The sequence below is a fragment of the Artemia franciscana genome, chromosome 16, assembly GCF_032884065.1.
Source record: "Artemia franciscana chromosome 16, ASM3288406v1, whole genome shotgun sequence".
Classification (NCBI taxonomy): Eukaryota; Metazoa; Arthropoda; class Branchiopoda; order Anostraca; family Artemiidae; genus Artemia; species Artemia franciscana.
In genome coordinates, this window is record NC_088878.1 from 21,601,911 (window position 1) to 21,627,975 (window position 26,065).

General features: G+C 35.7%; 1 protein-coding gene across 3 annotated transcripts in view; it reads right to left on the minus strand.

Moving 5' to 3' along the window:
- The window catches only part of LOC136037215 (HSPB1-associated protein 1 homolog), a 51,283-nt gene that overhangs the window by 8,375 nt on the left and 16,843 nt on the right, over positions 1–26,065 (minus strand). For all 3 annotated transcript variants that reach the window (XM_065719814.1, XM_065719813.1, XM_065719812.1), the window contains 2 exons: positions 18,047–18,171; positions 3,242–3,369 (listed from right to left, as the gene is read on the minus strand). In XM_065719814.1, coding sequence (XP_065575886.1) covers positions 3,242–3,369; positions 18,047–18,171 — 253 coding nt within the window. The remainder of the gene's footprint in view (positions 1–3,241; positions 3,370–18,046; positions 18,172–26,065) is intronic.

Below are 26,065 nucleotides of genomic sequence, written 5' to 3' on the forward strand. Positions count from 1 at the left end.
CCATTTGCGTAATTGTTTACCAATGAGCCTGATGGTACCCTTCCTAGGAGTCTAGCTTAAGATGTATCAAACCTTATGCCGCCTGTCATGATTTCTCTCGAGTCCATCAAGAGGCAACTAAAGGCAACCTGACATAAGCCAGCAGGACGAAAAAAAACTCATCCAAGGCTCCTGTGAGGGATACTAAACGAAACCTCGACGCCACTAAGTCAAATTTTTCAAGGGTAACATTTGTGTCCCGGTCTGTAATTTATCTTTGAGTGTCCCGGTTGTCATTTATATCTCCCGGTCGTTATTTGTGTCCCAGTGTCCCAGTCTGTAATTTCTCTTTGAGTATCCCGGTCGTCATTTATATTCCCTGTGTCCCGGCTTTTAGTTTTCTTTTTCTCCTTTATTTTTCAGTTTTTTTCCTTTTTTTTAGTTTTTTTTTTCTTTTTCAGTTTTTAGTTTTTTTAGTTTTTTTTATTAGTTTTTGGGTTTTTTTCTTTTTAGTTTTTTTGTAGTTTTTACCTTTTTTTAAGTTTTTTTTCAGTTTTTAGTTTTTTACCTTTTTTCTTTTTTTTTTTTTTTTTTTTTTTTTAGTTTTTTAGCTTTTTTAGTTTTTTTTAGTATTTTCTTTTTAATTTTTTTTTTTAGTTTTTACCTTTTTTAGTTTTTTTCTTCTTTTGTATTAATGCTAAAGGCAAGGTTCAAACCTGGAGCCTCTCGGACCTAGAACCTGAAACATAACACTTTACCAACTCAGCTACTTCGGCTTGAACACATTCGTTTTGAGCAGCTTCCTCGGGTGTTGCCATTGTAGGTTCTTCAGTCATTTTACAATTAGAAATTTCTCTTTCAACGATCTCCTTACAATTAAAAATTCGTCTTTGAACGATATTCTTAAATACCTGTGTCCTGGTCGTCATTTATATTCCCTGTGTCCCGGTTGTCATTTGTGTCCCGGTATCCCAGTCTGTAATTTCTCTTTGAGTGTCCCGGTCGTCATTTATATTCCCTCTGTCCCGGTCGTCATTTGTGTCCCGGTCTGTAATTTCTCTTTGAGTGTTTTTTCTTTTTAGTTTTTTTTTTTAGTTTTTTACCTTTTTTCTTTTTTCAGTTTTCTTTTTCTTCTTTATTTTTCAGCGTCACTATGAAATACATACCGCCGAACCTTTGTTTTTTTAACTAAAATCTGGTAGGCATTGATGACCTTATCCAAGTCAAAATCCCAAACCCAATCATCATCGCTATCTTTTTCAGTTTTGATATGTTTTGACTCTCGCTGTCCAGGTGGATTTTCATCTAACTGCGCGGTTTTGCGTTCTTTAGCCGCAAACCTGTTTTCTTGCTTTTCTTATGGTTCCTCGGCATGCTTTCTTTTCTTACTTTCTCTATCAGCCGCAAGTTTTTTGGCATAGACTCTTTGAGCAGCTTCCTCGGCTGTTGCCATTGTAGGTTCTTCAGTCATTTTACAATTAAACATTTTTCCGTCCACGATCTTCTTACAATTAAAAATTTGTCTTTGAACGATTTTCTTAAATACTTTTAATGACGTCATCGTCATAACAAACATGACGACAACTAACTTCATGACGACATGATGACATGGCGTCACTCGACAGACCCACAGACAAACAACTTATTTTTATATATATAGATGGTATGACAAAGGAAATCTCTATTAACATGACACTCTATAATGATGACTCTAAGCTTTTTGAACCAGCTCACAAACAATGTCTACAATTAGAACTCCGGAGAATCCAAAAGTGGACCAATGGAATGACTGCTTGGTTCAATTTCAGTGAATATAGTGTCATCCATTTTGAGAGTAACAGTAATTTTTGACAATTTGCCAAAAATTTGGTAATACTACCAGAATATCATATGTAAACAGGATTGGCAGTTGGATATTCAAGTTCAAATCAGCAATAAATAAAGAGAACTGGGGGTACTTATTACCGAGCAGGTGAAGTTTTGTCTAAAGACAGATTAAAGCACCTAAAACTCCCAGAATAGGTTCAACCATCACCAAGTTTACATGATGATAGTCTACAAATATAAGAGCCAACCAAACAACACCCTCCTTGCTTACCATGTGGGTCAGTACTATACAACAAGACATTGGCGTAAGAAAGCCAAAGAACAAGTTAAGGCTAAAATATGCCAAAAACTTTCCAACCAAGAGAATTGTTTACGACTGAAAGAGCACGCATGACAAGACAACGAGTACACCTACTATAACGTGTTTCAAGTCAACATTTAAAAAAAACGGGCCAATAAGCCCTAGAAGTTTGACTGGGCAGAATATTCCTCCCAGGGACAGATTCCCAACTAATATAAGATCTACATGAGAGCTTGTTGCTTTGAGGCTGTTGCTGCTTTTCATACCCAACAATCTCACAAATTCTATCCGAATCTGTTGTTTTGTGAACCTTGTGTTCGACATCACCAAGTGGGCATAATCTTCGTGCTATTATTTAGTTTTGAATCATGGGGTAGCAAATCAACAAATTCAACTGAATTAAGAAATTCTCACGTGAATTCAATTTCTTTCCTCTTTGTCCTTCACAAGTGCTAAAATTTTTATTCGTCTTTTAGCTCCATATTTTGTTATGCAGTATTTTCGTTTACAATTTAAGGTGACTATCGCTTGTTCTATGCCTTTTGTTTGAGCTATTCGGAGTTATTCGTTATTTTGTACAATTTTGCATGCGTCATAGATATCAAAAACGATTCGACGATCACTTCTTTCAGAAAATAAAGTAAGTTGCTCTTTAAGCGCATATGAATGTGACGTCATTTGTATGATATCTTTTTTAAATACCTAGGTTTTAAACACATTTTACCAACGTTATAACTTATCTAGATCGTTTTTTTACGCCAGAAAATCTTTGTGTGTCAATTTTCAAAAAAAAATCATGCAGCATAAATGGATCTGAAACTAATGAACCAATGAAAAGAGTACCTTATCCTTTTGGTGCAAGTTATAGCTGTGGCCTTGTCCCAAAATAACTATTTTAAGATGGAACAAATACCTTAAAGAAGGAATCAAAGGATATAATCAGGAAAAAGAAGTCTGAAAACAGACAACTTTTTCCCTTATTAATCAAATCCTTTCTAAAGCTGTAACTTTTGCAAAGATTCTTTGGGCCCATGTTAGGAATGACTCATACCTTTTCTCTCTAATTACAATTGCATTCAAGTATCATATTTATTAATACATAGTTTCATACTGTTAAATAACAACAATACTTACAATAGGGACCCATGTGTTAACACTCAGAGAATTGTCAAGGCATTCGACATAATGCCACCATTTTGGTGGAACCAATAAAGTATCACCAGCCGTTAGGACAACTTCTCTAGCAGCCATGTGACAGTAACCTTAAATAAAATTCAAAATTTAATTCAAAACAAAAGGAAGCATCGACAAAAAGATTGGCAGTAATAAATTAGGAAGGTGGTTTCAGATGGAAACAAAATTTTGGTTAATGTTGGGCAAAGGAAACTTTAAAAATAAAAGGACAACTTTTATCATAGGCAGCACAGCAGCGCTGCCAAAGTAAACAAGGGTGTGGGCACAATGTATTATTAGTTTTTTCTCAGACCAAGGCACTTCCTATCGAAGGAAATGTCGTAAAAACTGCTAAAGGGGCTGATTCGATTGGAAACTAAAAGGGTTAGTGTCCTTTTTAATAGTAGAAAGTGATTGGAGGGCAACTAACCTCCTCCCACGCCCATCATTTTCCCAAACACCTCCAATCAAAATTTTGAAACAGCCATTTTGTTCAGCGTAGTTAAAAGGTTCGGAAAATATATCTTTGAGGATGACAATCCCCTCATAGCCCTTAGGGTAAGGATTGTAAGTTATGCCATGGGGGCATATAAGGTTTTAAAAGAACGGGCGGTTGCAGGAACATTGGAGAGGGCTCATTGGATTGGTAATCAGGATTTCTAGAGCCCTTAAGATTCAAAGTGATCAGATGGCGGTTTCTCCCTCCCCCCTCCATGCCTCGTATTTTCCCAAAATGCATCTGATAGAAAATTTGAGATGGCCATTTGTTGTCGCAGAAACTTCGAAAAAAACTTGAAAGGGTTGGAAATTGAAAGGTCTAGTGCCATTTTTAATAGTCAAAAGTGATCGGAGGATAACTAACCCACCTCCCACGCCCGCTATTTCTCCAAACACATCCTAAAATTTGAAGTAGCCATATTCCGTAGATTATGTCTTTAAGGATAACAAACCCCTCCTCCCCAGCAATCAGGGCAAGTGTTGTAAGTTATGCCCTGGGGGCATATAAGGTTTATGTAAAAAGGGTGATCGTATAAACTTCGGAGAGGGCTCATTGGACTGGTAATCGGAATTTCTAGTGCCCTTTTTAAGATTAAGAGTGAGTGGAGGGAGGGTACCCCTCCCCCCACACAAACACTTAGTATTTTCCTAAAATATATCAGTTAGAAATTTTGAGATGGCCATTTGTTGTCGTGGAAACTTCAAAAAAGGCTCATTCGATTGGATATTGGAAGGGCTAGTGCCCTTTTATTAGTCAAAAGTGATTGGAGAGCAACAAGCCCCCCCCCCCCCACAACGGCCATAAATTACAAAAACACATCTAATCAAGACTTTGAGATAGCCATTTTGTTCAGCGTAGTTCAAAGGTCGGGAAATTGTGTCTTTAAGGATGAGAACCCTCCCCAAAAAAAAGCCCTAAGTGGAAAAGCTTAAGGTTATGCCCCGAGAGCATATAAGGTTTTTATGGAAGAGGCGGTCGTAAAAACTCCGGTGGGCTCATTTGGTTTGAAATCAGAAGTTCTAGGGTCCATTTTATGAGTCGATGAGATCAGAGGACATCCCCCCCCCCTCCATGGTATATTTTCCGCAAATACATTCGACAGAAATTTTGAGAAAGCCATTTGCTCAAAAATAGTCAAAAGATCATAAAATAAGGCCTTTGGAGTTGACAGAATCCCCAAGAGTTTGGGGGTAAGGGTTGTAAGTTATGCCCCAGGGCATATAAGGTTTTTATGACAGAGATGGTCGTTTGAAATTTAGAAGGGTCTCATTTGATTCGAAATGTATAGTTCTAGTTCCCTTTTAAGAGTCAAACATGATTGAGAGCAACTATCCCCCCCTCCCTGACATCCTCTTTTCCCAAAAAGCAATCAATTGAAATTGTGAGATAGATATTTTGTTACCAATAGTCCAAAAGTTATATGTCTTTAGGGTAGACACAATCCCCGAGAGCCCATGGGCAAGGATTATAAGCTATGCCCCGAGGCATACAAGGTTTTTATAGAACGGTTGTTCGTATAAGCCTTGGATCGGATGGAGCTCTTTTGATTGGAAGTCGGTAGTTTAAGTGTCCTTTTTAAGATTCAAAACTGAATGGAGGGGCATAAGCCCCCCAGCCCCAAGCCTATCATTCACCTAAACGTATCTGATCGAAATTTAAGAGATATATTTTGTTCCGCCTTGTTGAAAGGTCCAGTAATTATGTCTTTGAGGATGTCAGCCTCCCCACAGTCCTCAGAACAAGGGCTTTAAGCCAAGCAATTCATTCATTGTTTACACCTAGTATATGTTATTGAGAAAGGTATGCATGTTTGAACTTTTCTTTCCAAGAAGACGAAGTTCATTCAGGTGAGCCTTTCAGAGAGCGTTGAGGGGAGTTTTGAACTAAATTGAAAACGCATTATGTTTATAAGAATTGTCAAAAGTGTGTAACGCAGGAGTAACTGAGATTATTAGTTTGGAAAATTCAGGAAATGATAAGGGATTTGATCAAAATACAATATTTGCATGCTACCAATACAACTACCACTACTACAACCACCAGACTACTCAATTTACAGTAATGACGGGATACGTTTCCAGTATCGAGGGTGTTTAATGTTAGTCTTCAATTTTATAATGACAGCGTATACCAGAAATATTTCCAAGATTCAAGAAGCATAAAAAATCAATTCATTGCTTTTGTGACCATGAGGTGGATGTGGGAATGAAGAAGGGGTGGTCCCCCTCTTATACAAAATAAATTCTGCGGAATTTATTTTTTATGTTAGTCTTTACTTTTATAATGACAGCGTAGACTAGGAAAATTCCCCAAAATCAAGAGGGATTAAATATCAACTTCACATTTTTGATTCTTTTTAAAAGTAATTTTCTCTCTCTACCCGGAAAAAAAAACAATATCCCCCAAACAAAAGTCCTGGATACGGCCCTTAATTACAGAAATTATCCAGTAAAGAAGGAGGAATCCCCCTTCGCAATGACTTAGTCATTAAGCTGCAGTTTTTAGTTCTTTGAAAAACATTAATTTTCCAATTCAATTGCCCTTGTGTTTCAGTAACTGTCCTTAAAGAATTAGGACAAATAGCCGAACTTCAAAGAACAAGCAGCTAATGAGGACATAGCACCACCCCCCCACCCTCATACAAAGAATAATTTCTGTTCAAATAGGTTTAAAATATATTCGTTACTTTCAGTTAATAGAATTACTATTTTTAAATTTAATTTTTGATTTGTTTTTTTTAATCATGCCCAGACTTTTCCCAGATATAATGTGGGGTACCTGCCCCTTAAACCACTGGTTAATTGCTGTTAGTATGTAATATCAATATTTGTAAATTGATCATTCTCAAGTTACTTTTTTTTGGCTTAATAGTTAAAACGTTGGATTGAAAATGAAGTTTTGGACAACTTTGAATGTATTTGTAAATTTGCAATGAATAGCATTTTTGTTCGACAAATTCTTATTAATATTTCTAATGCAGAGCTTTAGGCGGATGGAGAGGTGTATCATTGATCATATAGATGAAATCCTGCATTTACCGAGCCCCCAGAAAATAACCCCGTGGAAGACCCTGTTGTAGAGAATTAAAGCCCTTATACGTAAATGCTAGGAATTATAAAACAACATGGAAATTGCTTAAGACAGTGAATTTTTTTTTTAACTTTTTGAAATATTTTAGCTAGCTAGGGAGGATGGGGGATACCTCAAAGGGTGCATTTTAATACCAAACAGTCCAACTCTCATTGAGCATTCAGATAAATATAAGTTTAATTCTACAGAAAAGATGAGGGGGGGGGGGGTAAAAATTGATGTATAATTCACAGAGCCGTATCTAGGGCTTTGGGGGACGGAGTGGCACAAAAAAGTTTAAAACACATCAAAAGTGTGAAAATTACATTTAACGTAGCCAGTAGGCTTCTGTGTCAGTAGGCCTAATCATGGAATTGTAATATTTTGTTCTACATGGAATAGTATTTTAATTATCCCAACCTCTTTCTTTGTTTACATGAAGGCTCATAAAGAGCAGTTTGGGCATTAAAATATGCTATTTTAGGCATGCTGCCCCTCTTGAACAATGGCTCACCCCTCCCCTTCATGATGGATAATACGCAATTACACACCACCGAAAGTAATTTTATATAAAAATTTACTTACCTTTTAACGCAAAAAATAATTCGAATACCGTAATAGTCTTTCTTATTTGAAAGCAAAATATTAAATGAAAGCGGAATATTTATGTTCGATGAAAAATTCAAGTTCAGTAAGAGAAATTCAGCAAAAATTTCTACCAAATTTAGTTATTGATTTAAAAAATGAAAAAAAAAATTAAATGGATTGAACCATGTTTTCTTCCTAAAGTTTGGATACAAGTAGAATAATTCAATATGCATTTTTTGCGTGAAATTCCCTTTGGCAGCTCAGTTTCACAGGTGGGGTATTATTCAAGGGGGAGGGGTAATTTTTCGGTGGTATTTTACTTGCCAGAGGCTTATAGGTTTATTATAGGTTAGAGGCTTATACGGGAGAACAACGATTATAAAAAAATTTTCATAATGGGATTGGATAGGGAATAATTGTAACATCCCCTGAGACCATTCTTCAATGGATTCAGCTAAATTATAAATAATCAACCACGATTTTAGTTCAATTAAATAAAAAATAGTTTTTTTTAGCTGAAAGTAAGGAGCGACATTAATACTTAAAACGAACAGAAATTACTTCGTATATGAAAGGGGTTTTTACTGTTTTAAGAAGTAGAGTTAAGAGAAAGAGTCGAACTTTAGCGTAAAGAGTGGGGCGTTGAGGAGGAAAAGCCCCTTTCATATGCGGAGTAATTTCTGTTCGTTTTAAGTTTTAATGTCACTCCTTACTTTAATTTAAAAAAACTTGTTTTTTTTATTTAATCAAGAAAAAAGATGAATGTTTTGCAGAGAAGCTATTATTGTCAATTCCAGTCACCTAGCCGTGATGATTAAAAAAAAAAAAAAAAATCCAAAAAACTACCCCAAAATGCAATTTTTAATTTGTTGTTATTTTTTACAAGGCATTTAGTCAAACGTTGAAATTTACAGGGAAGTAACTGTTTAAATACTTAAGCTAATAGCTATAGGCTTACATCCGATTGAAGGTTTTTAGTCTACGTCAAAAACAATAAAAAAATGTGGCAGCTATTACACAGAAACTAAATATGATGGGAAAATGCTGCCGCCTTCACGATAAAAATGATAAATCAAAATTGCAAATTGATCTCCCTGTAATAAAAAAGAGTACCAATTTTCTGCTTAGAGTCATATTTCTGCAAGATCTGCAAGATCAAGAGATTGACTGAAAACATCATTTAATGGAGAACTTGAGTCTTGGCTGATCTTACACCACGCTTTTAAAATCGACAAACGAGTAGCTAATTTACAAAGCTCATAAGATGAGTTTCAAAGCTGTGGCAACAGCCAAGATTGGGAGTGTTAGCAATAGCTATTACAAATGGGCTTGAGATCGTTGAGAATCTCTTGAGATATGGGTTAAGCAATAGCATTAAGAAGAATAGGATGTTTTAAGAATTTTAATTTTTAATAAATTAATTTTAATAATAAATTTTTAATTTTTAATAAAAAAAGAGTACCAATTTTCTGCTTAGAGTTATATTTCTGCAAGATCATCACGACTTTACGTTGTTTATTTGAGTAGGCCCTCTAATATCAAAAGTAATAGTGTATATTCCACTATGGGCGAATAAGGTTCTAATAAAACAACTGTAAATGGTTTTCATTAACAAACAAATCTTTGTGGAGGCAGTCAGAGGCTTTAAAAAAAGTAAGAAAAATCTATTATGAGCCTATAATAGATATTTGAGCGGCTGAGAGCCGATTATGACCAAAAATGAACCTAAGACCCCGAGATTGACTGAAGACATCATTTATTGGAGAACTTCAGTCTTGGTTGATCTTATACCACAAGCTTTTAAAATCGACAGACGACTAGCTAATTTACAAAGCTCATAAGTGGAGTTTCAAAGCTGTGGCAACAGCCAAGGTTGAGAATGTTATCAATAGCCATTACAAAAGGCCTTGAGATCGTTGAGAATCTCTTGAGATATGGGTTAAGCAATAGCTTTGAGAAGAATGGGTTGTTTTAAGATTTTTAAACAGCAGTCTTAAGTTTCGGTATTACATATTCTTAGCCTGAACATGGTGATGGAGTTTTACAACATTGTTTCTTGATTCCGAGTTCAGTCATGCTGAATGTGCAATAGTATCTGTATATTTTTGCCAACGCTTAGTGAGGCTGAGGGGTGGGATGGCCACCCTCTAGCCAAGGTTTATTTTTAGCTTTTTAAGTTTCATCATTTTATACTTTTATTTTAAGAGTCTAAGGTTTTACTCAATCTGTGTTTTTTCTGATTTTTCATTTAAGGAGAAAAAGTCTTGTATAACCAAATATTTCCCCTATTTTGAGTTTCCTCCTTATTTTGGTCAAAAATCCGAAACCACTTTTACTATAAGCACTCCTAATGATATTTTAGAAAATTAAAAATATTTCTCAAAGCAATTGGAGGTAGAAAATAAGTAGCCTTCCACCCCTCCAAGTGAAAAAAAAAATCGAAAGGGAAAGGAGCAAGGATAGGGGAACTACAGAGAAGAAGAGAGAAAGATACCAAGATGGGGTTAACCTCAAAAAAGAGGTATAAACTGATAAAGAAGAGAAAATCTGTCTATACTAAGTGACGACAACTAGATTGCAATACAAAAAAAAAAAACAGGAGAAAAAAGAATTTCGAAAGACTTGAAGTGAAATTTGGTTGAACACTGGTTGGAACAAAATTCCAAAACAGGATAGAATTCATTACGTTGACCTTAAAGCGACAAAAAATAACAAAGTAAGAAGGAATATGATTGTTGGATAACATAGTATGTCATATATCTTATACCAGATAAATGTCCTTTTTTCTCATATATATAAACTGCTTTCATCAATGCTTTAGATTTATTAGTTTTTCAGGCTTTAATTTTACCAAGAAAATACATTGGTTTATAACATTAATGATTCTATACGAGCCACCATATAAGCTGACTTAACCTTTTCTCATTGATTTTACTTTATGTATAATGTCAAATCAAGTTTTTGATGGTTATTGATAAATACTTCTTCTGATAGGTCAGCGTTTCCTGGTCAAACCGTTCGTGGTAACGAACTGTAGTAAGGAGCGACCCGGCTCAATAGTAACCAAAACTCTAAAAAACGGAATTCTAATACCAATAGTTACATCAAAAGAGTTGTATTTTAATTTTGATTTTAAATATATAAGTTTCATCAAGTTTAGTTTTTACCCATCAAAAGTTATGAGCCTGGGAAAATTTGCCTTATTTTAGAAAATAGGGGTAAAAAACCCTAAAAGCATAGAATCTTAACGAAAATCACACCATTAGATTCAGCGCACCAAAGAGCCCTACTGTAGAAGTTTCAAGCTCCTATCTACAAAAATGTAGTATTTTGTATTTTTTGCCAGAAGACAGATAACTGGTGCGTGTTTATTTGTTTGTTGTTTTTTTTTGTCAGGGGTGATCGTATCGACCCAGTGGTCCTAGAATTTTGCAAGAGGACTCATTCTAACGGAAATTAAAAGTCCTAGCGCCCTTTTTAAGTTACCAAAAGACTGGAGGGTACCTAGGCCCCCTCCCACGCTAATTTTTTCCCAAAGTCACCGGATCAAAATTCTAAGATAGCCATTTTATTCAGCATAATCGAAAAACCTTATAACTATGTCTTTGGGGACGACTTGCTCCCCCGCAGTCCCCGAGGGAGGAGCTACAAGTTACAAACTTTGACCAGTGCTTACAAATAGTAATGGTTATTGGGAAGTTATACATACGTTTTCAGGGGATTTTCTGGTTGGTGGGGAGGGGTTGATGGGAGGGGGTTATGTGGGGGGGGACTTTCCATGGAGGAATTTGACATGGGGGAAGAAAATCTCCATGAAGGGGGCACATGATTCTCTAGCATTATTTTGAAAAAAAAAAATAAAAAAAATAAAATGAAAAAGTTTTTTCAACTGAAAGTAAGGAGCAGCATTAAAACTTAAAACGAACAGACATTATTACGCATACGAGGGATTCACCCTCTCAGTCCCCCTCCTTGGCCTTCTTTGCTACTGAGCCCTTCATAACATCCAAAGAAGCCCGATCAAAATTTTGAGACAGGAATTTTTTTTCAAAATAGTCAAAAGGCTCAATATATGTACCTAAGGGGATGATACAACCACTATAGCCCCTAAGGCAAAAACCGTAAATAATGCAAATTGGCAATTACAAAAACCGTTTCTGCAATATGTCAGCAACGAATGAGGGTATTAAGTTGAAACTTTCAGGAACTGTTGAGGCGGATGATAAACTAAAAGATGCTATCAACATCCGGGTTGGTAAAATGACGCATCTGCAATATCTCAGGAACGGCGAAGGATATCAAGTGAAAACTTCCGAGGAATATTGAAGGGGATGTTGATCTAAATCAAAAGATATTTAATGCATCCAGGTTGTCAAAATGGCGGTGTCTGCGATGTCTCAGGTACGGCTAAGGGTACTATCTTGAAACTTTCTGGTAACATTCAGGGAAATATTAAACTAAATCAAATGACAGGAATCCAGGTTGTAAAACTGCCTGCAATATGTCAGGAACTACTCATGATATTAAACTGAAACTATCAGGGAGTGTTGAGGGAAATAATAAACTATATAAAAAGATATTTCGTGCATCCAGGCTATCAAAACGGCTTAATTGCTGTGTCTTAGGAAAGGCTAGGGGTAATAAGTTGAAACTTTCAGGGAATATCGATGGGCAAATAAACTCAAAGTACACTATGTTCGTCGAGGCTGTCAAAATAGCGTATCTACAATATATCAGAAACAGCTAAGGTATTTTGAAACTTTCAGGGGAACTAAATCAAAGAGGCTATATGCATCCAGGTTGTCAAAATGGCGCATCCGCTATAGTTCAAGAACAAATAAGTGTGCAAAAATTAAAGGGAGAGAGAAAAAACGTATTTAATTTAAATAAGGAAGTAGAACAAAAGGAAAAAAAACAACAGCGAAACTTTTTAAATAATAAAAAACACAAATATTTCGACTCCGCGGCCGGGAGCCTTTTTCAATGGAAAAAGGCTTTAAGAAAACAATCGAAAACTTTTTTTTTTGTTAATAAAACCATCTAAAAAAGCGACAACTAACACATAAGAGAGAGAAAAACAAATAACTAAAAAATAAACAAGAAATACAATTTAAAATATAATTTGAATAATAAAATTATATGTAATTTGATTAAACCTATTTTTCCACCTGAGTGTAATGAGAAGAATTATTTATTTTGTACTACATACGTTCGTTTTGTCTTGTCAGTGTCTACAGTAACTGCAGTCCTGGAAGTGTTAAAATTATCCCATTTTTCTATCTGACTGTAAAGAAGAGAATTATTGATTGTGTTCTACATACATTCGTTTTGTCTTGTCAGTGTCCACAGTAATTGCAGTTATAGAAGTGTTTAATATCATACTTGTCCATTGGACTGTAAACAGGAGAATTATATGTTATGTTCTAAGGATTATAGTTTTGTCTTGTTTTGTCTTTCGTTTTGTCATGTCATTTTGTCAGTGTTCATGGTAATTGCAGTTCGGGAAGTCTTTAAAATATGAGTTATATTTATTTCTTTACTTTTTAGGTTTTTTTCTCTTATGTATTAGTTGTCGTTTTTTTTCAGATGGTTTGATTTTTTAAAAATTGTTTCTAGGGTTTTACTTTTTCCTTAAGATTTATTTCTGCTGAAAAAGGCTCCTGAACTTGGAACCGAAATATTCAGATTTTTTCTTATTCAAAAGTTGTGATGTTGTTTTTTTGGTTCCATAGCTTTATTTAAAATAAACCCGTTTTTTTTCTCTCATTCTCTAATTTAAATTTTTGTACATGGAGTAGGACTATGGTCTAAGAACTTATACAAATAAGTGTGCTGGGGTTAAACTTTCAGGAAATGCTGAGGGAGATAAATGAAACTGAATGAAATAAACACTATGTGCATACCGCTTATCAAAATAGCATATCTGCAATATCTCAGGCACGGATCGGAGGACGTAGTTTTGAAATTTTAAGCCATCAAAAAAACACATCTGTAATAACGGCTTGGGCAATGAATTTAAAACTTTCAGAAGCCGCCAGGGAAAGTCAGAAGGAGGGTAGGGTAAGGAACTAAACAATTTTGTCTTTAATCCATAAAACAATTTTCACACTTTAAGCTCCTATGGGGCTTCCAATCCATTCCCAGTTTGTTAACGAGGTCAACCGAAAGATAATGTATATTCCCGAATTATTAAACTAGAGCATCTGAAAAATCTTGAGAACTAACAGGGGAGCCAAGTCGAAACGTTCAGAGTGTTGGTAGAGTTCAACTGAAAGTCAAACTATGACTTGGTAGGAGGAAACTGTAGAATTAAATCATAGACACTATGTCCATCCAGTATATCAAAATATCGTAATTACAAAATATTGGAACAGCTTTGGAGTTGAAGTTGAAATTGTCAGGTTGTGCAGAAAAAAGAAGGGGAGATGAGCAGGGGAATTCTAATTTTGTTATGGGGGAGGTAACAAAAGATGTTATGTCTCCGATCCACCCAAATATTTTGCACTCTAGGCCTAGTGGGCTTTAGAACTTATTCACATAAAAGTAGGCTATTGAAGCGAGGCACTTCAGCAAGAAAAAATTACAAACAGTTCTGATATTAATCAACCATGACAAAATGTTAAATAAAAAAAAAAGATTAATTTGAAAAGCTTTTTCGGAAAAAGTTTTTCAAAGAAAAGTAAACAGCCATATAAAAACCTAAGATGAGCGAAAGTAAGTCGTATTCAGACAGGATAGTAATAGAAATTACTATCAATGGACAAAACCCAAAAGGAGAAGAAATTAAAATAAATGGTAGTCAAACTTAGAAAAAACAAAAAGGAGTAGGTTTATCAACCCTTAAACGTTCTATAGGCCATACCACCATTTACAATTTACTAAAAACAAAATATATTTTCTCTTTGATAACTATAACTTGGAAAAATAAAAAAATACCAAGGTTTCCAGAAATTAACATAATCTTAAATGAAACGATCAGTCTAATTTCATTAGTTTCTTTCCAGTCCACTTGATTGTTATGGTGATTCCATTTGATTTCATGTCGGCCACATTGTTCTAATTACATATTGTTTTCAATAAAACGCAGATGACACACAAACCATTTAAAGGATTTAAGAGGGAAGCACCAATCTTATTTGTAAACATTGATCATCCTTGAGATATTATTTTTTTTTAGTTATTGTTGACATTATAACAAACAAAAAACCGATTACTCGAAATAGAAGACGTTTTCAATTTTGACACTTTGGGCTTTAGAAGCTTTGTGGGACGGTAGCCATTCTTCTGTGTGCAGTAATTGTGTTGCGAGAGCAACACTTTGGTTTTGTCCCGTTTTTTTTTTTTTTTTTCCTATGCCGCCGATCTCAGCTTATTCCTGGAAACTGGTAAGGGTCTTATCTGTGCGGTTTTTACGGAAAGTGTGGACCTCAGGCCGGATTGATGAATATGAAATTACATTTTGGAAAGCTCAGCAGAACACTTGTCTGGGGCCAAAAAGGATGGTATTTGCTTGTACACGAGCCAGAGCCTATGGTGTGTGAAGTGAATTGGAGATATATAGCCTATGTGACAGAGAAGTATCTGAAGTTGTGCAGCCAAGCTTTCGTTTCATCAAACCATGTTTCTGCTTTCGAGTGGAAAGCTCCGTTCTAGAAGGCAAGCAGGCAGGCACCACTTTCAAATTGAAGATGGACTAAAATCTATAAGTGTTAAATATATGCGGCAGTTACTCGGCCCAACAGCCAATATATCTTCTTTAAGTGATATATAGAAAAATTTACAGAAGCAAAAATGTGGCATTTTCCCACGGGTCCGAAGGTGCTGCTATCTATTGTTTCTACCCATTTCTGTTCGTGATTTCAGCTGAGTTTATCATTCAGTTTTTCAGACTTGGGATTGCAGCAGAGAAATGGTATCAGATGTTCCTAATAAACTTTAAAAGTTCTCTCATTGCTAAAGAAATTGGAGCTTATCCTTTGCTCCTTTCTAAGTGGTGACGTTAGAAAGTTGGCCTACGGCAAAAAAAAAATCAACTTTTGAACTAAGACAGATATAAATTTTTTTGGCCGGCAATCGATAGCTCTTGATGAGCTGATCAAAGTATATGATACCCATTTTTTGGTACAAAAATTCCTTCATGAGGTATACCAGTTTGAAAGTTTTAAGGGGTTGACAACTTCAGTAGTAAGGTACACACTGATACGAAATCTAGGCCGATACAAATTGTGAGACATATAGAGGACTTGTAAGCAACAGACAGCTGTTAGGTAATAATCACCTTCAGCAATGAGAGGTAAGCAATTTTTGCTAGTTGGTGTATCTATTATTGTTTGCAGTGTATTTGATGCTAAAACCAATTTGGTTCTAGTGGTAAGACATGCAGGAGACTTGTAAGTAATAATCTGCTGTTAGGCTAAAGTCAACTTCAGAGATGAGGGGTTGGCAACTATGCTAGTTGGTGCACCCATTTATTTGTTTCCGGTGAACTTGATGCCTATCACGGGAGAGGAACTTATAAGTAAGAATCGGTTCACTTTGGGCGAGAAACGGCTATTAGCTCATAATCATCTTCGGCAATGAGGGGTTTGCCACTTTTGCTAGTTGGTGTACCTATTATTTGTTTCCGGTGTATTTGATGGTGAAACAGATTTGGTTCCAGTGTAATAATACAGTGTAATAAATGTAAGTAATAATCGGCTGTTGGACTACAATCATCTTCAGCGATGAGGGGTTTGCAACTTTTGCTAGTTGGTGTACCCAATTATTTGTTTCCGGTGAACTTGATGTCTATCACGGGAGAGGGACTTGTAAGTAAGAATCTGTTCACTCTGGGTTAGAAATTTGTGCAAATTGGTGCACATTGTATTCGATCTCTTTAAATCTGACAGGATTAAGTGGTACACTTAATCCTATACGCAACGGGTACAAACGATAACGTAAAACAATGAAGTAGTTTCGTAATAATTAGCGTCACCTATGGTATTTTAATCCTGAAAAGTTACGGATAGCTTTATAATACCACCTAGATTATATAAGATATTGTTCCAAGTGTTCATCCGTCACGATGTCTACGAATGAAAAAGATAAACTTCAACTGGCTGCAAAGTCAATTTAGTCCCTTCTTTAGATACAATTTTCTTGTTGTTTTTTCAACGCTGAGGAATAGCCTTTGATCATGTGATTACTGATCGATAGCGAAGAAACAAAACCAAAGTGTTGCTCTCGCAACACTTTAGTCAGCGAAGCCGGACAAAGGTTGCCGCAACACTTCACGTTGCCCGGGCAACGTAGGTCTAGTTTCTGTTCTTTTCATGTTTAACCGGATTATTCATTTTAATTTCTATTCTGTTTCCAAGTAATCATCTCATCACTAGCTCGAAATCATCCCTTTTGAGGGGTTACAGTCATTTTCCCTCTTATAACTTCGAATAGTCAAAACTGCATCAAAACCAGGATATTGATGCCTACCTATGCAAGTATAAGAATGGGAAAAACAGGAACAGTTCTCAAAGCTATGCAAGCATAATTACCTGATTCAGCACCCAATTTTCACCTTTGTTTTCACAAATTAATTTAGCGCTTAAATAACTAATGTAAAAAAATTGAAAATATTCAAACAACGCTGATAACTCATACGAAATGCAAAAACTCACACAGAAAGCTAGTTAAACGAATGAACTAATAGCATTAAATATTATATTGAAACTAATGTTTCGATACTTTCAGGAAACTGTAAAAACCCCACAAAAAGTTTACATTAATATTTCTGGGAAAATGATCTCTGAAATGATCTGGATTTATTGGACAATTAAAAAAGACGATAAAATATAATCGTATTGCCAAGGAAAGCTTTATTCTGCTTTTTCAGATCATTCTGTTATTTACCTTTCTTGGATTTATCCTATTTTTAGGACTAAGGATTTTAGTGATATTCGAGTGGCCTATTTTCGTTTTTGTAAATATCTTCTCTATCTTCCTCTTTGGTATAGGAATCGAAAAATAATAAATAAGTTTTACCTTCCGAATATAACTGAGAAGCTGACTGGTTTATACGAAAAGCTTTCGGTAACAGCGTATCGGCGTTTGTCGGGTTTGATTTGTTTGTTTTATTAATTTTATTTATTTAATGTTATCGTTGTTTAATTGTTATTTGTGATTCATTGTCTTTTTTATGTAATGTTATTGTTGATTTTCGTTTTTGAATCACATTGTGAATTTAGAAAATAATTCTTACTTCATAATATGCAGAATAATTGTGCCTAATACGTTTTGCGCAAAGAGCCTCTATATTTCCCCCCCCCCTCCGCCTAAAGTGCAAATATATAGCCAAAATTTGTTGATAAAGTATTATAATTTCATTAGGAATGAGCGTCAGAGAAACAGGTTTTACTTTCTACTTAGCTTCTACATACATAGCCACTATAACATAGGTGCTATAGCAGACAAGTACCGTCCATTTCATTATAATAAACAATTTGAATTGGTATGTAATCGTCCTGTGTTTTATTTTCGGGCTTATTTTCTTTCAATTGGAGGGTGTTACCTTCGTCAAAGGATGCAACAAAAAACTAGATATACATTGAAATTATGAATTATGCAATACGTAATACCTTCTTCTTTAGATATATCCTTCATAAAAAAGTTGATCTCAGAATATATCGATGATTCTTCGTATGGTATTCGTGTGGGTTTTAAGTACTTGTATGACTCCCAAGGGATTAGAACCCATTTCTTCCTTAGAGAAAAGAAATAAAAAACGGAGTTAGCAGTGTAAAAATTAAGGAAAATCAGGCGTAACCATTAAAGCTAGGAACCTGACAGTCGAAATCCAGAATCCGAGAGCACTAAATCGTTTGAGCAGCATTTTCCGATCATATAACAATGATTCTTTTGTTGAAATTTCTTTTTGTCGAAAAACAATTGCTTAACCTAGATTTGAGTAAGCTATCTGAGAAGAAATATGGGAACTTAGTGCGAAATCACTATTTGGAAATTTTTCAAAAAATGACCGTACTAAAATTTCAAACTCGAATCAGGATTATACTCTTTGAAGAGCAGGAAGTCTAGCTATACCAAACGACTTCACATAAACATGTTAAGAGCATAGATTCACTGAAAATGTGACGTTTCTTACATGGTAATAGTACATCGCACTACTGTACATAATAAACAAAGAAGCAACTCTAGGCTTGCAGCATATTCAAAGCTAATTTGATTAGAACAACATTTATTTTACTATTATACTGAAGAGCTTAGACAGATCGAATCATTTCATTTTTATAGATTGGGAAAGGCAAAGGTATTGTCAGTGAATAATAAAGAAATAAGTTCAGAAGCACACTATATGAGGCCCATATTTCATGGCTTTCAAAACAGGTAAAGGGAGGCACTAGGAAAGTATTATGGGAAAGATTTTTTTTTTCAATAGCACAGCAACACCTGAGAGAGTCAAACTGCATTTATTCAAGACTATTATTTAGTTAATGCCTTTACAATTATCCTAGATTTTAGAGAGATGTATAGCATCTCCAACTGGAGGGTCCAAAAATGGGAATCATACAATTTTTATGGCACTTGGTATCTACCAAGTGACAAATAGCAAACACAAATTCTGTCGGTCTCGGTCTGTATGTCTGTCCCGGTTTTGCTAGTTTTTGCTAGTTCCAGGTAAGCTAGGACGATAAAATTTGGCAGGCATCAGGAACCAGACCAGATTAAATTAGAAATTGTTGTTTCCTCGATTCAACCATCAGGGGGGGATTGGGGGGACGGTTAAATCGGAAAAATTAGAAAAAATTAGGTATTTTTAACTTACGAACGGGTGATCGGATCCTAATGAAATTTGATATTTAGAAGGAGATGGTGTCTCAGAACTCTTATTTCAAATCCTGAAAGGATCCGGGGACATTGGGGGGGAGTTGGGGGAGCATAAAATCTTGGAAACCGCTTGGTGTGGAGGGATAGGGATGAAACTTGGTATGAAAAATAAGCAGAAGTCCAAGATACATGATTGACATAACTGGAAAGGATCTGCTCTATTTGGAGGAGTTGGGGGGGGGGGTAATTCTGAAAAGTTAGAAAAAATGAGGTATTTTTAACTTACGAAGAAGTAATCAGATCTTAATAAAATTTCATATTTAGAAGGACCTCATAACTCAGATCTCTTATTTTAAATCCTGACCAGATCTAGTGTCATTGGGGGGGGGGGGCGGAAATCTCGGAAAAAAGCTTAAAGCGGAGAGATCAGGATGAAACTTGGCGGTAAGAATAAGCACAAGTCCAAGATACGTGACTGACATAACCAGACCAGATCTACTCTCTTTGGTGGAGTTGGGGGGGGGGGAGTAATTGAGGAAACTTAGAAAGAATGAGGCATTTGTAACTTACGAAAGGGTAATCAGATCTTAATGAAATTTGATATTTAGAAGGATCTTGTGCTTTAGAGCATTCATTTTAAATCCTGACTAGATCCGGTGAAATTGGGGGGAATTGGAGGGGAAACCGGAATTCTTGGAAAACGTGAAAATTGAGGTATCTTTATCTTACGATTGGGTGATCGGATCTTTATGAAACTCAATATATAGAAGGTTCTTATGCCTCAAATGCTCTATCTTCAATTCGAATCCGGGGACATGGGGGGTTGGCGGGGGGAAACAGAAATCTTGAAAACCGGAAATCTTAGAAAACGCTTAGAGTGGAGAAATCGAGATAAAACTTGATGGGAAGAATAAGCACAAGTTATAGATACGAACTCATGTAGAGAACTATAGAAGGAACTCATGTCTCAGAGCTCTTTTTTCAAATCCCGACGAGATCTGTTGAAATTGGGGGGAGTTGGAGGGGGAAAACCAGAAATCTTGGAAAACGCTTAGAGTGGAGAATTTGGGATGAAATGTGGTTGGTAGAATAAGCAAATGTCGTAGATACGTGATTGACGCAACCGTACTGGATCCGCTCTCTTTGGGCGAGTTAGGGGGTGGGGTTCAGTGCTTTGGCGAGTTGGGTGCTTCTGGACGTGCTAGGACGATGAAAATTGGTAGGCGTGTCAGGGAGCTGCACAAACTGACTTGATAAAGTCTTTTTCCACGATTCGACAATCTGGGGGGGCTGAAGGAAGAGGAAAAATTAGAAAAAATGTGGTATTTTCAACTTACGAGTGGGTGATCGGATCTCAATGAATTTTGATATTTAGAAAGACCTTGTGACTCAGAGGTCTTATTTTAAATCCCGACCGGCATTAAGCCTCTGATTTTCCTTTTAAATCAATCTATTGATTCTTAGAATTTTGCTAGAGCTCGTACCATATGCGCTCTTGGCTCTTCCGGCCTCGTCACAAGTGCCATATGAGCTCTTAGCTCTTGTTATATATGATATTAATACCAAAATCTAATATAAAAAAAAATCAAAAATTCTACAAAGCTTTCCAAGTATCAATCAAGTTATGAGACCAAAAATTTTTATTCCTTTATGATGGCTTAAGTTCTATTTTGAGCCTTAGTCCACAAAAAACTTGCCTCGAACGGGAGTCGTTGCAAAACTTATATCATGTGCCACCTAATTTTTACCTTGCAAATCTTCTATACAATAACCATAATAGAGTATACTTGTCTTCTTTTGGCTGGGACAGTAAAGGCCATAAGAACTCTATTTAAACATCTGCCAGATCATACAGCACGAGAATCAGTCTCTGGTTCCCACAATAGTCCTGTCATGACACTCAATCACCTCCAAAGCAGTTTAACGCAGCAGCCGTGGAGGTTTCTGCAGAGGCATTTTCAGGACTTCAAGACTTTTTATCGAACAATCACTTTCGAACCGAAATTTTGCCCAGATACGTCAAAATTAAAATTATTATAATTGGCGGACAGGCCCAGGGGGATAAAGGAAAGTTTTTGCCTAGGCCAAACAAATTCAAAATTTTTTAATGAAATGGATCAGTTTTTATGTTTTATGTACTTGAACTATTTTATTTACAGTTCCTATTCATTTAAAGTTGGTTTTTGCATTTCTATAAGACTCCTAAAGCTATCAAAATTCCAGCATCAGTATTTTACCTCAATACAACAAACAGTTAATTGCTACTTCGTATTAAATAAAAAAAAATAGTTTTTTTAGCTGAAAGTAAGGAGCGACATTAAAACTTAAAACGAACAGAAATTACTCCGTATATGAAATGGGTTGTCCCCTCCGCAATCCCTCGCTCTTTACGCTAAAGTTTTTAATTGTTTTAAAAAGTAGAATTGTGGCAAAGAGTCAAGTGAAGAGCGAGGGATTGCGGAGGGGACAACCCATTTCATATACGGAGTAATTTCTGTCCGTTTTAATTTTAATGTCGCTCCTTACTTTCAGTTAAAAAAAACTAGTTTTTTTATTTAATTTCTGAACGTTTTTGAATAAATGCATGTTTGAAATTGGCTCTCTGTACATAAATTATTAAAACGAAATTTGCATACTAATTCTTTTTTTGGCTAAATGGCTTTCTCTTAGTTTTGATCAGACGATTTTGAGAAATAAGGGGTGGGGAAGGAGGCCTAGTTGCCCTCAAATTTTTCGGTTACTTAAAAAGGCAACTAGAACTTTTAATTTTTAACGAAAGTTTTTATTAGTAAAAAATGTACGTAACTTAAGAATTAACTTACGTAACAAACTTTTATATTCTTATATTTTTAATTATATATATGAGGGGGTTTGTCCCCTCGTTAATACCTCGCTCTTTACACTAAATCTTATGTTTTGTCCCATTTCTTTAAGAATGACCCCTGAATCAGAAAGGCCGTAGAATAAATAGTTGAAATTACTAAAAATACTTTAGCATAAAGAGCGAAGTATTTATCTCCTCCTAAATGCCTCGCTCTTTATGCTAAAGTATTTTTAGAACCCCTCATATGCGTAATAATCTCTGTTCGTTTTAAGTTTTAATGGTACTCCTTACTTTTAATTGAAAAAACTTTTTCATGTTTATATTTTCGTTTTTTTTTAATAGTAATGCTAGAAAATCTTGCGCCCTTTTCATTGAATTTCTCTTCTCCCATGAAATGCTCCTCCATGGAAAGATCCTCCCACATAGCCCCCTCCCTCAGCCCCACACCCAAACCAAAAAAAATCCCCCTGAAAACGTCGGTACACTTCCCAATAACCATTACTGTATGTAAACATTGGTCAAAGTTTGTAACTTGCAGCCCCTCCCCTAGGGACTGTGGGGGAGTAAGTCATCTCCAAAGACATAGTTATTATGGTTTTCGACTATGCAAAACAAAATGGCTATCTCAAAATTTTGATCCGTTGACTTTGGAAAAAATGAGCGTTGGAGGGGGCCTAGGTGCCCTCCAATTTTTTTGTTCACTTAAAAAAGGGCACTAGAACTTTTCATTTCCGTTAGAATGAGCCCTCTTGCAACACTCTAGGACCACTTGGTCAATACGATGACCCCTGGGGGAAAAAACACAAACAAATAAACACGCACCCGTGATCTGTCTTCTGGCAAAAAAAAAATTCCACATTTTTGAAGATTGGAGCTTGAAATTTTTTCAATAGGGTTCTCTGATACGCTGAATGCGATGGTGTGATTTTCGTTAAGATCCTATGACTTTTAGGGGGTTTTTACCCCTATTTTCCAAAATAAGGCAAATTTTTCTCAAATTCGTAACTTTTGATGACAAAGACTAAATTTGATGAAACTTATATATTTAAAATCAGCATAAAAATCCAATTCTTTTGATGTATCTTTTAGCATCGAAATTCCGTTTTTTTTTAGAGTTTCGTTTACTATTGAGCCGGGTCGCTCCTTACTACAGTTCGTTACCACGAACTGTTTGATACACTGGTTTGAAAAACAAGAAGCGATTTTTAAATCTATGCAAAGGGACACGTAAGCGGTAAATGCTTTGAGCTTTGTTCACAGAAACCTTAGCATTTTAACTATTTTATCTGTAATTTTATATTTTTCCTAGCGATTCAGTTCTTTTTTACGTTTTTCAAAATTACAATCCTTGTCCTACATCCTCTATCGCTCCTCATATATTTTGTTCTTTTAATATCTTCTTACAGAGTTTATGCTTACAGAAACCAAAGATCAAATTTTGTTACAACTTCAGATTAAAAAAGAGTGTTAACTACAGCTTCTTTGAAAAGAACTAGTTTCTTATGCAAAAATACCTACATAATTTACCGCTGGGCTTACAAACAATTAGAACCACTGCCAATCGTATCCTTGCACTAATTTCAGAAGATTACGGACAAACTATTCAAATAAGTACGTAATTACACAACTTAAGAAAGGTCAGAATACAAAGTGAAAACTTAATATCATTAGTAAGGAAAATACCCTGATGCCTTATTGATGTACTTTTAATAAGTTTATATTATTTCGCAACTTTTAACTTCGGAGCTTCATAAGCTTTTTAATATGATTAGTAAGATTACTGGACAATGTAAACGATCCTACTGCCAAGGTCGTAACCAGGAGGAGGGGACAGGGGGTGTTACCGAGTTTGAACCCCCCTGAAATTTTTGATCGACTCGCAATAATGTAACAAAAACGCACAAATTTGAATTTTGATGAATTTTTATAGCTTTTTGTAACCCCCTCCCCCGATCTAAAATCATGGATACGCCCCTACCTAGTAATCAGCCCCATTTAAAATGGCATTTGTGTTCTCTAGAAGCTATTCAAGCCATGCACATCATTCTCAGATAATGGTGTTTTTCTTACATCTTTTTGCTAGCCCCCCGCCTTGGATGCCCACAACTCATGGCAAAGGGACGGTAAAAAAAAATACATAAGGCCTACACTAGTCGAAGGTTCAAACTTCATGGGGGCAAACACTTCTGGTGTGTCCCATCCACCCCAAAGCTTTTTCTACGGTCACCTACAAGACATCCAAAGATATGCGTTTGCATCTAAGATTTCCATCCTTATTAGGAGATGCATCAATGAATATAGGGGATTTCCCGTCGACCTCCCGAAAAATCTTCGAAACTTCGAGAAAGAATTGCCACTTATATGCACTATAGAAGGTACATATAATCTACCCATACAATAATACCTACAATGCAAATTTCCATCAATAGATGAGGACACTCCTGCTGCTTTTAGTGAAGACAGCGCCGTCGGTATTGCCACCGGAGCATAGCCTGCGATCCGTATCAAAGGGTTTTGTTTACATATAAAGAAGAAGTGATCAAAAATGGGGTTTTACAAGGCCAAACAGCATTTTCTTTATACCTCATTTTTCATCATTTCTTCTTTATCTTATGTCAGGCCAATGTGGTTCGAGAAATTATCATCGTTTTGTTCGAAGAGTAATTCTACAGCGACATTAATTCCCTATCATAGACATTACCAAGTCAAGCGTTTTGATTCTCTCATGAATTTCTTCGACTTGAACAATGGGCTATCTCAGTCGACCTAGTGATCAGTTGGACCAGTTCCTATTTATTGTTCTAAATAGGAACACCTCCTTAAAGCATCATATGAGTATGAGTGAAATGAAGGAATCCGAGAATCTTGCAATTCTTAGTAAACTTAAACCCATTTTTCCAGGATTGATTTTGAAGATTCCGCTTCACTATTTAATTAACTCTTACGTCTCTTATAGCCCTACTAGTTGGGCACCTTTCTTCTTTTTCTTACGTTTACGGGCACAATTTATTCCTTTTCTTAGGTATACAACAAAGTGAAGAGCCTGATCCTTGAAACAAATTATTCTGTTAATAAGGCGTTACTTGATTGGACTCCTTTTTATATTCTTTCGTGAGTATATTTCGTTTTTCTTCAACTACATGCTGGTGTTGCTGGGGCCCTCAGAGCTAGTCCATCAATTCCCTCTGTTCATTCAGACTCTACTCACTCTATCAGTAAAGATTGGACTTCAACCCCCTGACTTCAGGGAATACTCTGCCCGAGTCAGCTAAAAAGTACTCGTTTGATGACTCAAATTTCTAATTTATTTTCTAGTTTTTGAGTAACCCTTTTTTTCTTTTTTATTTATTATTTTAATAGTTCTTTTCGCCCATGTGAGTTGCTTTTTTTGCTGCTCTGGACTAGGTCGGAAATGTCATGTTTGTAACGTTTATGACGCATGGCACTTCACTCGGGCTTGTTTTGTTTGTTTGCTTTTTTTTGGGGGGGGGGGGTCCTTGTCCGTCTTTTTTTCTTTTTTTGTGAGTGTGTTTCTTTTCTTTTTCCTGCGTTTCCAGATAAACAAAACACGATAATGCATTTGACTTTTGTTGTTACATTTCGTTGACTTAATTTTTAAATAAATCTATCTATCTATTTACAGTCCCCCTTCTTCTTAGATTATTCCTTGTCAAGCGCCTTAAAGATTATTTTAAAGATGTTGCTGGCCACATTTCTGATTGCTAATCGTACATATTTTTTTTTTTCTGATATTACTTAATTTGCAAAATTTGGATGGTGTAACATTTTCTTAATCCGCCAAGATTAAGAGCCAATAGAATATTTGACCAGTTACAATTTCAAACTACCAGACCAAAAACAAATTCAAATCAGAAAAATCCTATGAATTTATGAAACAATTGTTCAATACTGTGAACGTTTCAGTATTTTACAAACCATATATTCACTAATAGAAGAAGAAATAAATGTTAAATTCCTTTCGGATTGA